We start from the raw sequence: 15,000 nt of genomic DNA, 5'->3' as shown, positions 1-15,000 counted from the left end.
ATGGAAGAAAATGTATCAATATGGAGCAGAAGACAACACCACCAGTAACAGTCAAATAATCTTAAAAAAATAGGTTTACATTATAGCATTGGCCTCACTGTGCAAATAGCATGTTCAGTCCAACAGCGAATCGTGTCTGTGCCCGTTTCTGCACCTAATCTACAATCGGCTGATGCATTTATAGTGAAAGTCTGTGCATTCGGTAACCAGAGAGTTTGCTTGCGATGCAAACTTAAAAATACTCGCTTCTTCTCTGCAAACTGTGTACACATCAGCAGGTTCATTAGGGTAAACGCCCACGGTCACATGTGGTACTGTACATAACCCGTAGGAGAGGATGGTTTCGTGTGCAGTCGTGCTGGGGCAGGTGTGTGACAAGTTTGGCACATTAAGCCGTTGACAGATAGAGTCAGGTGTGTAGAGTAGAGAGTGGAGTAACTTGTATTGATCCCGCAGGAAAGTAACTTACTATAAGGGGTCTGTCAGCTTGAACTGAACAGACTTGCAGCACATAAAATTAAGCATATAAAGACTTCCTCGCCACACTTTGTCTTGACATGTGGCATTACCAGCAAGTTCTTCTCCATTGATCATAGTCACCTAGCGGGTGACTTCAGCATACAGCTGAAACCTATCCTATGGGTACCTGGGTTTCATCCAAATTAATGATTTAAACACAAGAAGTGCGATGTTGTCTGTAGAAAGATGTTTGTATGACATTTGATGCATGCAGGCTGCTGGCTGGATTGCAGTCCTTTTACAAAGTTATGTAAATAAAGCTTTTGGGGGCAGCCATGACAAAATGGTTAAGGAAATGGCCTTTAGATCAGAGAGTTGTAGGTTCGAATCCCACCCTAACCTCACCCTATACCTCCATGGCTGAAGTGTCCTCGAGCAAGGCACCTAGCCCTACATTGCAAAAGCGTCAGCGAAGTGTAATGTAAATGAAATGTAGTGCAATGTTGACAAGTAGTCAGGTGTGTGCAGGTATGGACAGGTAAGGTGTTGTGTCCTCAGGAGATGAGCAGGTGTATGTGAGCACCAGGTGCATTCAAGCCAAATAGACTGCTGCATTTACAGTAGTTTCAGATTTATATAACAGAGAGAGAGAGAGAGAGAGAGAGAGAGAGAGAGAGAGAGAGAGAGAGAGAGAGAGAGAGAGAGAGAGAGAGAGAGAAAAAGAAAGAAAGAAAGAAAGAAAGAAAGAAAGAGAGAGAGAGAGAGAGAGAGAGAGAGAGAGAGAGAGAGAGAGAGAGAGAGAGAGAGAGAGAGAGCCCAGAGCATTTTGCATTGAATATTTTGCATTCATCCACCCTCACAAACACACCAAACCCATAAGATGGTTGTCAGGCAACATGCAAATCACTGAGTACAGTGACATGGAATATCATCAAACAGAATATCAGCAGTGTTTGGTTTAAAACAAGTTCAAGAATATTCCGTTGACAGGTGACAGTTGACATTCTGCAACTGAAATATTCCCACAAACACATTCTGAGCCACATTTGGAATGAATTAAGAATTTACATGGCTGGTGCCCATCTCAGAGTCTCGTACCTCTTGGTTGAAGAGCTTTTCTGAATGAAAATCTAACCTCATTATACCAGCGGCCACCCTTCCCATACGTTTTGTCGCCTATACATGTTGTTGGATCAACAGCTAATGTCCTGACTTCCAATTACCGGTAATCAATTGACTTTAGAAGTCGCTCATTTGAAAGCTTTGACCCTGTCCACAAAGATATTTTATGTACAAATATGAATTTGTTGCTCTGAAAGATTAATCATTTAATGAACATGGCAAGGGCACATTTTGACGAGACAAAAGTTTTGTCGCCTACTAGAAAATAGTGTGAAAACTGAGCAGATAAGTCACTTCGAATGCACAAATACACAGATCAGGTGTCATACTTAATGGCAAGGGCTGTGGCTCAGGCCTAGTTTCTGAGTCTCGTACCTCTCGGTTGGAGCGCCTCATCTCGCTGCGCCCCTGGCGGGCGGCGGTGCGGTCTGACTCGTCCACCTCCATCCGCTCTGTATTCTCCAACTCCAGAGCCTCTAGCTTCTCTATCACATTGGAGCGCCCACTGGAGAGGGAGAGAGAGAGAGAGAGAGAGAGAAAGAGAGAGAGAGAGAGAGAGAGAGAGAGAGAGAGAAAGAGAGAGAGAGAGAGATCATCAATTTATATTAATTGATAATACATCAATTCCATTTATTGAAACATAGAGCAGTATTGTTTTTCAACCACTGTGTCATGGCAGTGGACACTAAACAGAGAGAGAGAGAGAGAGAGAGCGACTTCAAAAATGGCTTCATTACACAGATGTCATACATTAATTTACATAAAATTACATAATTTACATAAATTCATACACCAATTTACATAAAATCATACACCAATTACACCATTGACAAGAATAAAGACAACCAACCACAGACCACACAGACAACAACCACCATCATTATTATGTGTTCCTTAATTTTTCAGTATCAATATATTACCATGCATTGACTTTACACTGGAGAGCATAGAACGTGAAAACAGGAGAAGGAGGGAGGGAGCGATGGGGGGAGGGGGAGAAAGGGAGTTGAAATGTCAAAGTTCAACTTCTCACAAAATTCCCACCATGCCTTGCTGGTCTATTGTACACAACTGTTATGTAGAACAGAATCGTGCTGCAACAAAGTAACAATTCAAAGTGCAAAACTGTTTTTTTTTTCATTCAAGAGAGAGGAAGAGGGAGAGAGAGTGAGGGAGTTTGAGATGAGAAGTTATTATGCACAGTCAAAGGTCCAAGGCCAGCTAACCAAGAAGTTCCCATGGTGCCTTGCAACACTGGCGCACAAGCACTACAGCACACAGAATGCAGCCTTTAAAAGACTCCAAATGTTGACGTGTAGGACTGTAGGTTAACAGTTCACAGTGTAAAACTACAACATTTTCTTTATTGTTCTGTGGGAGGAAGGAGGAGGAGGAGGAGGAGGACAGAGGGAGTTAATGGCATGAAGTCAAAGTTCAGCCCCCTCAAGAAGTTCCCACAGCCCCTTATTGGACTGCTGTATAACGGATACACACCACAAAACAGCATGCAATCATCTTGTACACCGCATTTCACATTATTACGCAAATGACATTTTTTGCCGTTTTCCTAAATAATCAATAGAAATGACAGTCGTCATAATTTTCAAGTAATCGGCCATTAGAGTACAATTCAAAAGTTTTTGAATGAACCTTCCAATGATAACGGTATTTTTTTAAATAACAAAAAACTTAAAATGCCCAAAATGCTCTGTTCCAAATTATTACGCAAAACAGTTTTGTAGTGTTGTAATACAAATTTCTTTCTTTTTTTCCCATTTACATCAAAACAGTTGGCATTTGGTACCTTCTAAATTACATTTCGATGTTCAAAACTTGGTCATAAGCTGTAACTGGAATGCTGCGTTTAACATTGAAGTCAATGGCAGGGCATTACATGGGAGTTATGGAAGCCTAGATATCCTTGATGCTTTATTCTCAGCTGTTTTTGTTTGTTTGGTCTGGTGACCCACACTTCACTCTTCAATATACCCGTAGATTTCCATGCCACGTGTAGGTGCTTTGGAGGTGATGACATTCTAACTCACCAGACATAGCATCCCATTCATTTTCAATGGGGTTTTATGTCTGGTGCTTTAAAATGTCATCACCTCAAAAGCACCTAAACGTGGCATGGAAATCTACGGGTATATTGAAGAGTGAAGTGTGGGTCACCAGACCAAACAAACAAAAACAGCTGAGAGCAAAGCATCAAGGATATCTGGGCTTCCATAACTCCCATGCAATGCCCTACCATTGACTTCAATGTTAATCGCAGCATTCCAGTTACTAAGACAAAGAGCTTATCACCAAGTATTGAACATTGAAATGTAATTTAGAAGGTACCAAATTCCAACTGTTTTGAGGTAAATGGGAAAAAAAAGAAAGAAATTTGGATTACAACACTACAAAACTATTTTGCGTAATAATGTGGAACAGAGCATTTTAAGTTTTTTATTATTTTAGAAAATACCGTTATCATTGGAAGGTTCATTCAAAAACTTTTAAATTGTACTCTAATGGCTGATGACTTGAAAATTATGATGACTGTCATTTGTATTGATTATTTGGGGAAACAGCGAAAAATGTCATTTGCATAATAATGTGGAATGTGGTGTATTTAAAATTATCATCTAGAACAGTGTTTCTCAACTGGTGGGTCGCGACCCAAAAGTGGGTCACGGACGGGTCATGGGTGGGTCGTGGAGCCTTGGTGTAAAAAAAGAAAAACGTAATTCTGAAAAAAAAAATCCAACTTTTCCTGCAACAATTTACAACTTTTATTTTGATAGGCTAGTGAACTCTGTGTCATCTGTTGTCTTAGATACAATCTGAATGTTGATGCGAGTTAGATAGCGTGCAACCAGTCAATCGAGTCTTGGTTACATTTTGAGAATTGCATTGAAATGACTTGAGCGCTAAAAAAATTGGGTCGCTACCGAATGAGAGTGGAAAATGGTGGGTCCCAAGACTGTTGCAGTTGAGAACCACTGATCTAGTAGGTCTAGCTCTCGTACACAATATTACCAAAAGCATTTTGCAAACCTCCTGCCTTGACTCACATATGACATTAACTGCCATCCCATTCCTAACTCATAGGGTTTAGTATATCGCACCTTTTGCAGCTATTACAAATTCAACTCATCTAGGAAAGCTGCCCACAAGGTTGAGCAGTTTGTTAGGAATTTTTGACCATTCTTCCAAAAGCACACTGATGAGGTCACACTCTGGGATGAATTAGAGATCAGACTGAGACCGACATCAAAAGGTGAAGCATCAGGATACCAAAACTTTTCGCACAAGTCCACACTCCCACAACAATGTGGGAAGAGTTTGGAGCGCGCCCCTTCCTCTTCCAACATGACTGCAGCAGTGCACAAAGCAAGGTCCATAAAAACATGGATGACCGAGTATAGTATGGATGAACTTGAATGGCCTGCACAGAGTCCTAACCTTAAACCAATCAAACACCTCTGGGAGGAATTAGAGTGGAGACTGAGATCCAAGCGAATACTTGAGGTAATTTAGTGTAGTTAAATTGGAGCAGAAATGCAGAACACAAAATACAGAACTTAAATGCTGAAATATACTTCAGCAGTTCAAAATGTCCACAGAAATCCTGCACGTTTTCAATCTGCGATTCCAATGTTTGGCTTTCACATAGCGTTGTAACTTTACATATCATCCCATCATGAGAAATGCATGGCAATATTCTGGACTCATGTACCTCAACTGAGACAGCCTGTGCATCTGGGGATGTAATCACATATCACATGGTAGCCTACACTCATACATATTAAAAGAGACGAAGAGGGGAATTCATATGGCAGAGGACATCGAGGAATCTGCTGCCCTGGTGAAAAAGTAACACAACAAAACGGATACATATTTCAAGAAGCCGAAAAGCCTGGAAGACCTATCGTTTACCAGTCAGAGGGGGGTAGTGTGTGTGTGTCTGAGTCTGTGTGCGCGTGCCAAATTCTGTTCAATTTCTGCCATAATACGAAGCTTGTCCATTTGGAGACGGAGATGTCACATCTATCCACAGAGACTAATGGACTTATTATTCTGATTTCATAATACTTGCCAATCTGCAGAATATTTCCATTAATATTTGGATCTGTGCGTGTCCGAGAATGTGCATGTGTGTGCGTATACGAGTCTGTGTGTGTGTGTGTGTGTGTGTGTGTGTGTGTGTGTGTGTGTGTGTGTGTGTGTGTGTGTGTGTGTGTGTGTGTGTGTGTCTGAGTCTGTGTGCATGTGTGCGTGTCCGAGTCTGTGCGTCCGAGTCTGTGTGTGTGTGCGTGTCCGAGTCTGTGTGTGTGTGTGTGTGTGTGTGCATGTGTCCAAGTCTTTGTGTGTCTGTGCGTGTCAGAGAGAGGAAGAGAGAAAGAAATGTACAAGTTGTTCGTAAGTTTCATGTGAATGTACGTCCGTCCGTCCGTGTGTGTGTGTGTGTGTGTGTGTGTCCGTGAACCTTACTTGGTTGCAAGGCAATTTCCCATTGGCCACCTACTAAGTTGCCAACTGGTAAGCAACAACGCTTTCGAGGGCGACCTACCGATTCCAGTTCAGTGCTACTGAGTAACAAACAGTGTTTAACACACACAGTACACTTCCCAGCCTAGCAAACGCCATGTAACAGATAACCAGAACACGGCATTACCCCAAGCAGCCAACTATCAGGTGCTGCATAAGCTAAGCTAGTGATAGAGCGCGTGCACGCATGTGTGTTTGTGTGTGTGTGTGTGTGTGTGTGTGTGTGTGTGTGTGTGTGTGTGTGTGTGTGTGTGTGTGTGTGTGTGTGTGTTTGTGTGTGTGTGTGTGTGTGTTATTTGTGTTTGTGTGTATATATTTACCTATGTGAGTGAGTGAGTGAGTGAGTGAGTGAGTGAGTGAGTGAGTGAGTGAGTGAGTGAGTGAGTGAGTGAGTGAGTGAGTGAGAACGAGGATGTTTGTGTGTATGTGCATACTGTATACAAGTGTGTGCCTGTGAACTTGATTCACCCTGCAGGCAGTTGCAAAATAAAAAAATAAATGACGACACCGCGACATTACTCTTCCTTGTATGCTTATTTCTGGGGAGGCAGCGTTATGCAAGACCAGAAGCTGTGGAGAGGAGAGGAGAGGAGAGGAGAGGAGAGGAGAGGAGAGGAGAGGCAGTGGTAAGGCTATGGAGAGGAGAGGAGAGTGTAATGGCCTTAGACTTGATTAGGTCCCGAATGCTGTTTTACACCAAACATAAAGCGCCTGCTACAGCGCGTGGGGGCCTGTGTGTGTGTGTGTGTGTGTGTGTGTGTGTGTGTGTGTGTGTGTGTGTGTGTGTGTGTGTGTGTGTGTGTGTGTGTGTGTGTGTGTGTGTGTGTGTGTGTGTGTGTGTGTGTAGCTGGTATTCCAGCTATCCTATAAAAGCAGGGGAGAGTGTTAAAGAACAGTGCCAGCTGCTTGCCCACATTGTTAAACAACAACACTCTCATTCGCCCTCCATTTTCTTTTCTTTTTCCACTCTTGTCAAGACAGAACAAAGTAGCAGACCAGCATTTGGTAAGAGCAGAGAACTCGTTGCAAATATTAAATTAACCAACTCCTCTCTATTCTCTCTCGCTCTTTCTCTTCTCTCCTCTCTCTCTCTCTTCTCTCTGTCTCCCCTGTTCTCTGACAATCTCCCTCTCTCAAACACACACTTCTTCTACATGTTTGCCTTATTTGGGTGGGGGTGTTGAGTGGTGGTAGTTGTATGTGAGGGGGGGTAGTGGTGAAATGCTACTCCTCCTTAAAAGGCAAAGAGCGGACGAGGAGAGGAGAGGAGAGGAGAGAGAGGCAAGAGGAAGGGGGAGAGAGAGGAGAGGAGGAGCAGGAGCTCAGTGAGGTATTTGGGTCACGTGACCTCCTCGCATCTGATTGGCTTTTAGCCCCTTGAGTGGCACAGCTCCCATGAACCCAAATAAAGCCCAAGTCAAGTCAAGTTTCTTTCTCTCCCGTTTCTCTTTTTGTTTCAGCCCATGCGATGGGCCGCCTTCTCAGGCCCACCTCATGAGACGCTCAAGGGATGCAGTGGAGAAAGTGGCAGCCATGGCCTAGAGTAGTGCTTATCCATGGGGGCTCTACGGGGAGGTTAGTGAGCCCTAGGGAGGGCATTGAGAAGGCAACAGCTGAGAGGGGGCGTGCTCAGTTGACATTGGGGGACATTAGCCAATGTCCTCGATTGTAAGTCGCTTTGGTTAAATAACATCTGTCAAGGGGGCATTGGGAGCCTTATGATCAGGACAGGGGGGCGTTTGTTTAAAAAAAAAAAAAAAAAGCGGTTGAGAACCACTGGCCTAGTGGTTAAGGAGACTTGGGTTGCAGGTTTGAATCCCTGCCTTACCAGGACTGTATGCATCTCCTAAAGACTCTGTGGCTGAAGTGGTAAAAAATTGTGCCATTTTTATACTAGTCCGAAACATTAAATGAGTTCTGGGGAAAAAAAACAGGCTTAATCATACTAGATTGTTTACAAATACTGTTAAGCCATAGCTCAGTCTTCAAGTGGACAGTCAAAGAGGGGTGATGACGTTTGAAAAAGACCCCTGGGGGATAAGAAGAGGAGGAACCGAGGAAGGAGGAGGAGAGCCGGGGGAAGAAGAGGATGATGAGAAAGGACAGAGGAGAGCTTTTAAAGTGTCTATTAAAAAAAAGAGAAGGAGAAAGAGAAGGGAATGACGACACTGAAAAGGGCCTCAGGGAGAGAGGGAAGAGAGGAGAGGAGAGGAGAGGAGCCTGGGTTCTTTCGTAAAGTGCCAGTAAAAGAAGAGAGAGAAAGAGAGAGAGATAGAGAGGCAGAGACAGAGAGAGATGGCAGGAAGAGGAGAGAGCATGGGTATTTTCGTAAAGTATCTGTAAATGTCGAGAGAGAGAGAGAGAGAGAGAGAGAGAGAGAGAGAGAGAGAGAGAGAGAGAGAGAGAGAGAGAGAGAGAGAGAGAGAGAGAGATCACCACCCCTCTTTGTTTAAAATGCCCCTGTCTCCCTGTGCCTGTCTCGGGGGGCATTTGACCTCTGACCCCGGTGCTGAGAGGAGGAAGCCCTGGGAGAGGAGCGCCATGGGGCCACTACAAAGACTGTTTACACAGACGCATGTTTATCTTTAAAACATGGGCCCAGGAACCACGGAACAAAGGGAAGAAAGAAAGAAAGACAGAACGAAAGAAAGAAAGAAACAGAAAGAAAGATAGAAAGAAAGAAAGAAAGAAAGAAAGAGATAGATACATAAATAGTTAGATAGATAGATAGATAGATAGATAGATAGATAGATAGATAGATAGATAGATAGATAGATAGATAGATAGATGAGAAAGGGTAAAAAGAGAAAGAACAAGAAAAGTAAGAAAAACAACACTGAAGCGGTGGGTATGTTATGTGGGCATAATGAGAGAGAGAGAGACAGAGAGAGAGAGAGAGAGAGAGAGACAGAGAGAGACAGAGAGAGAGAGAGAGAGAGAGAGAGAGAGAGAGAATGTGACAAGAAAGAAACCAAGAAAGATAGAAAAATAGGAAGAAAGAAAGAAAGAAAGAAAGAAAGAAAGAAAGAAAGAAAGAAAGAAAGAAAGAAAGACAGAGCACAGGAGCGAGCACAACAGACAGACAGAGACAGAGAGAATTCTTCAGGGTGAAGTGTGTGGAGTTGAGAGGCATATTTCCACAGTGCTGGTGAGTGCAGGCGATGGCCTAATAAGGTAGAGTGTAGTCCAGGGGGTCGTTTCTCGACAGTGCCTTTGCTAACGACGTTAGCCATTTTGTTCGTTCTTAAGACCAACGTTGTAACCAAGGTCTTGAGTTGGTCTTAAGTTGTTCTTAAGTTGTTCTTAAGTTGTTCTTAAGTTGGTCTTGCGTCTAAAGACCAACTGAAGACCAACTTAAGACCAACTTAAGACCAACTCAAGAGCAACTTACGACCAACTCAAGACCGACTTAAGACGGTTAGCAAAGGCAAGAATCGAGAAACGGAGCCCAGGGCAGTAGAGGCCGCCTGTAACGGGCCTCCTCAGTGGGCAGTGGCACTGCACTGTAATCTACTGCAGTGTTTCCAAATCTTTTCTTGTCTCGCCCACCCCATAAAGGTGCACTGTGTAATATTTTTTATCAGTTTTTGTCCAGAATTCATGCTGCCCATTCACAAATGTTGCTTTTTTCATGAATACTTACCACCAACCATCACATTCTAAGTATTCATTATGACTGGGACAATTGCACTTTTCATACATGAAAAGTGGAATCTTCTCCATTGTCTGACATTTTGAATTTCCAGAGATGGCCATTTTTAAGCGAAAGTGAAGTGAAAGCCCAACTGGAAAACTCCTATCGTCATTGTGACACAGAACTCCACAGCACAAAATGCACACTGCACACAACGAAACTGCATTCATGCCTCACAAGTGCAAGGGGGCTTGCCTCGTTACCACCAGACCTAATCACAAGTCTTTCAGATCGGAACGATTGTGTAGAACTAAAGGCAGTATGGAAGTTCCCAGGCTACAAGGGGACAGCCCCCAATGGCGCCCGAAAGGGAGCAGTGCAGTGGGACGGTACCATGCTAAGGGTACCTCAGTCATGGAGGAGGATGGAGGAGAGCACTGGTTAATCCCCCCCATCAACCTGGTGGTTCGGGAATCGGACCGAGAAGCAGAGGAGAGGAAACGAAAAGAGAGCTGCACACCACTCACACACAAACTCGCCTCAACACACTCAAACACACTATACTCGCTGGCCTCAACACATGCCTTTAAAAGGAGAAGACGGGGAGAGAGAGAGGGAGAGACCTAGGGGGGAATTCAGGAGGAGGAGAGAGCGTGAGGGGGAGGAAGATGGAGGGAGGGCAGGAGGAAGAGAGGGGGGATGAGTGGAAGATGAGAGAAGGCAAGAGAATGAGGGGACGAGGCAAGAAGACTGACGAGTGAGGATGGGGCTAAGAGGAGGAGAGAAGTGGAGGACAGAGAGAATAGCAGATGGACAGAGAGAGAGAGAGAGAGAGAGAGAGAGAGAGAGAGAGAGAGAGAGAGAGAGAGAGAGAGAGAGAGAGAGAGAGTAATGACGAGAGCAATAAACACAGAGAAACAACTGAGAGAGAGCAAGAGAGAGCGAGAGCAAGCGAGCGAGAGTTTTTTTCAGCAACAGCAGCATCTAGCCACCTTGTTAGGTACAATGGAATAACTGGTGCAACCGCTATGCAACACCATGTGCTAGTGTTGTACTTGCAAACCCCATAAATTCACTTCTACTTTTACTTGGGCACCGGGTATGGGACCGGCTGCTGAACAGACGGATCGTTGATGGGAAGAAGAGTAAAGCTATAAACCTATGATACATTGACGGACAAAAACACACACGCGCGCGCACACACACGCACTCACAATCACACACACACACACACACACACACACACACACACACACACACACACACAGGACATGGGTGGAGACTGGGGGACAGGGATGGAAAGAACAACACAGAGGATGAGCACAAGCAGGATAGACCTCCTGACCTCTAGGGCCCAACAACACAGGCAGTGATACTATGGAGAGAGAGAGAGAGAGAGAGAGAGAGAGAGAGAGAGAGAGAGAGAGAGAGAGAGAGAGAGAGAGAGAGAGAGAGAGAGAGAGAGAGAGAGAGAGAGAGAGAGAGAGAGAGAGAGAGAAGGATGGGTTGAGATAAATCGATATAAAGCGATGAAGATAGACAGTAGAAGCAGAGAACTCAATGGGAGAGCGCAGACAGAGGAGAGAGATATGCAGGATACCAACAATTTGGAAAACCCTCCCCATCCTGTAGCACAGGAACTGAGAGAGAGAGGAGTGTAGAGAGGGAGAGAGAGAAGTGGAGAGAGGGATGGAGAAAGGAGTGGAGAGAGAAGAATAGAAAGGGATGAAGAACTACTAATAGTTATTGGTGGATCCTGAGCAGCCAGCGGTCTCCCCTTCTCAGACACAGATACACTATATTACCAAAAGTATTCGCCAACTTGCCTTCACTCACATACATAGGATGGCAGTTAAGTTCATACAGTATGTGAGTCAAGGCCAATACTTTTGGCAATATACTCTGGAAACCTGTCCTAGTCCTGGAGGAACATAAGAATGAGAAGGAAGGAAGGAACAACAGATAAAAGAGGAGTGCAGAAAGGGATAGAGATGGAGCTGGATGGATGGATGGATGTAGGCAGCTGTCACATGTCCCAAATGGTCCATCACTCCTCAACTGTTGCTCAACTTGTCAGGATGCGTTTGTCAAGGTCTCCTCACCTGTCTGCTTGTCACTATGAAGAGTCTCTTAAGGGATAACTTCTGCCAATTTCGACATGCAGTTGTAATGCTCACACTACCCTGGACTTGTCAGTACCTGAGATTTTTTTTTCTTCAGTCTTTTCCAAGATCCTGGTCATTGTAATGGGGGCAGGCGTATGTTTACATTTCAAAAAAACATCTTGATGTATTCCCAATAACATCTAAAAAGTTATGGAACATCAGCAGACAACGTCTGCCCCCATTAGAATAGCTCAGATCTCGGAAAGGGCAGAGTCGAAAAATGCAGCATCACCGGGTACTGACAAGTCAAGGGTAGCGTGAGCAATACAACAGCATATTGAAATTGGCAGAAGCTATCCTTTAACAGTTGACATGAGTTGCCAGTAAAACAAGGCATCCCTGCCTGCTGCAATGGATATTGTGAACTGCACAGCATTGTATCACAATGCTCAAACACATCTGATCTGATGAGTCTTGTGTTTTGCCAGAGGACCTAAGAATATAAAATGCCACGTAAGGCCCCATGCAAGACTACATGCATCTCTACAAAAGCATTTTGGCAAACACTTTGGTATTTTGGCAAATCCTCCATGGATGGTCTGCCATGAGCCAACACCAACCTCATATCAATCATGGACAAGCTCCCTTTACAATATGAAAGAACCCCAAAACCACCCTGCAAAACCCAATGCCCTCACCTCCTCTCTGGGGCTCATGAGTGTCCCCTGTCCCCCGGGGCTGTGTAATATACATATTACTTAGTTATTTAGGTACAGGATATTGGTTTCAGTCCCCATCCCCCTTCCTCACCTCCTCTCTGGGCTCATGAGCGTCTCCTGTCCCTCGGGGCTGTGCGCTCTGCTCCTCTTCTCCGCCTTGCGCGCCTCCGCCTCGTATCTCCGCGAGCGCGGCGTCTCGTGGATGGACCTCCCGTGATGCCGGTGCCTCCCCCCGCCGCCACCTCCTGCCCCGGCCCCCTCTCCTCCCGCTCCCGCCGGGTGGCTGTCGCTGCTGGCCACCGTGCTCCCACTGGCGTCCGAGTCCAGCGAGCTCATGGAGCCGCTGATGTGGGAGCCGTTGGAGAGGAGGCTGCTGCCGGAGGGGAAGGGGTCGCTGGGGGCCGGGGAGAGGCAGCGGGGCACCCCACCTCCACCTCCACCACCACCACCACCTCCACCGAAGGCCTCACCACCACCGTAGCTATGCCGACTGGAGGAGCTGCCGGTGGGGGAGAGGAGCTCGTGGGAGGGCGAGGAGGCCGCCATGGCCAGGGAGGGGAGGAAGGGGCTGCGGTCCAGCTCGTCGCCGTTCACCGAGCCCTGGTCCGACCCGCGGCCCACCAGAGAACCCTCGCCTGCAGCGACGAGACAAATCACCGACAGAATCACATATAAAGCATTAAGATTAACGACACCAAGAATTAATAAGTACAATAATAAAGTATGACAGATTAAGCACACCAACAATTGATTGATCCAGTTCATCCATACCATACTCTCCATCCATATATTTTTGATGATTCAGGATATCAGGCTCCAAACATTGTGGGAACAACTTGGAGCGCACTCCTTCCACTTCCACCATGATTGTGCGCCAGTGCACAAAGCAAGGTCCATGAAGACAGAGTATGGTATGGATAACCTTGACTGGCCTGCACAAAGTTCTGACCTGAACCCAATAGAGCACCTCTGGGATGAATTAGAGAGGGGACTGAGAGCCAGGCCTTCTCAAGAAGCATCAGTGTCTGACCTCACACCAATGCGCTTTTGGAAGAACAGTCAAAAAATTCCTATAAGCATGCTATTCAACCTTGTGGACAGACTGCCCAGATGACTTGAGCCTGTAACAGCTCAAAAGGTGCACAGAGACCATATTGAACCCTATGGGTCAGGAATGGGATGGCAGTTAAGTTCATATGTGAGTCAAGGCAGGTTAGCAAATACGTCTAGCAGCATAGAGTACATGTGATGGCACTCCTCAAAGGGTTAAGGATAATGGCAAGGGTTCATGTATGTTATCATGTCCTGAAAACAAATCACTCTTGTTGGCATGTTTTCTGGAAGTTCCTGTACTGTACTCATTACTCATCCTCTCCCTCTCATTAGACTGCCTGCCTTGTACAAGACGACCATACCACACATGCTGTAGGTGCAATCAAGATGACAAATGTGTCTGCAGACTATTATGCCATGCCTGACATGTCTTCAGTTCACTGTAGCTGACTCCATAGTCTATACAACGTGTACGAGTTGAGTTGTTTCGTTAAATACACAGGGCACATGTATCAAACGAGTGAACATTTACTCTTTGTTTTGTTTTTTTACCCGTCATTAGATTCTTGTTATACTACTGTTGATATTAGGGATCCCTCCAGGGTTGGGGTTGGGTAGTGTAGTGTAGTGTTGGTAAGTAAGTAGATAGCATTTATTGTCCCCAATGGAACTGATATTGGGGAGTTCCTCCACCTGGTTAGTGTGCTACTATTAATATTAGGGATCACTACAGGGTTGAGTGGGTAGTGTAGTGTACTGTAATGTAGTGAAGGTAGGTAAGTAAGTAGATAGCCTTTATTGCCCCCAAGGGGATTGATATTAGGGCTTCCTCCACCTGGGTGGTGTAGTACTATTCATTTTAGCAGTCCCTTTTCCTTACCTGCAGGTGGTGATCCTAAGGGCGCCATCTCAGCCGCGGCCCAGACCTGGCCCACGTCCGCCTCGCGACTCTGCAGCTCCTCCTGCCAGATGATGGAACTGGAGTCCGGAACCTTCTCCGCCTCCGGGATTCCGGAACCTGTAACTGCCACTTTGGCTGGACCGGGCTCCTGAAGGGCAACCAAACGAAGATGAGCTTATGAGATTTAAGATTTAATAATAATAATAACAATAATACATTTTATTTACAACATGGTCCCTTATTCCCACAATCGACTTTTACAATTTAAGTAGATTACTCTGTGATATTTGAATAAAAACAATAATCAAGGAGTAACTTGATCTTCCAAATCGTTCTCAATGTCTACCAACTAATGGTCTACCTAACTAGAAAAGAGCACTCCAGCATGAAAAATTAAATTTACACTGAGTAACTTTATTGATGCCCTCCAAGGTTATGAACCCATTTAAATGACTGAAGCATATGACTGCA

The 15,000-nt window shown here is 45.1% G+C and overlaps 1 protein-coding gene across 4 annotated transcripts in view; it reads right to left on the bottom strand.

The window, feature by feature from the left end:
• The window catches only part of mprip (myosin phosphatase Rho interacting protein), a 90,801-nt gene that overhangs the window by 41,121 nt on the left and 34,680 nt on the right, over positions 1-15,000 (bottom strand). For all 4 annotated transcript variants that reach the window (XM_063221792.1, XM_063221791.1, XM_063221793.1 and 1 more), the window contains exons 6-8: positions 14,509-14,677; positions 12,667-13,210; positions 1,957-2,086 (exon numbers count right to left, since the gene is read on the bottom strand). In XM_063221792.1, coding sequence (XP_063077862.1) covers positions 1,957-2,086; positions 12,667-13,210; positions 14,509-14,677 — 843 coding nt within the window. The remainder of the gene's footprint in view (positions 1-1,956; positions 2,087-12,666; positions 13,211-14,508; positions 14,678-15,000) is intronic.

The sequence above is a fragment of the Engraulis encrasicolus genome, chromosome 17, assembly GCF_034702125.1.
Source record: "Engraulis encrasicolus isolate BLACKSEA-1 chromosome 17, IST_EnEncr_1.0, whole genome shotgun sequence".
In the NCBI taxonomy this organism is placed as follows: domain Eukaryota; kingdom Metazoa; phylum Chordata; class Actinopteri; order Clupeiformes; family Engraulidae; genus Engraulis; species Engraulis encrasicolus.
This window is presented reverse-complemented; position numbering and strand designations above follow the sequence as displayed.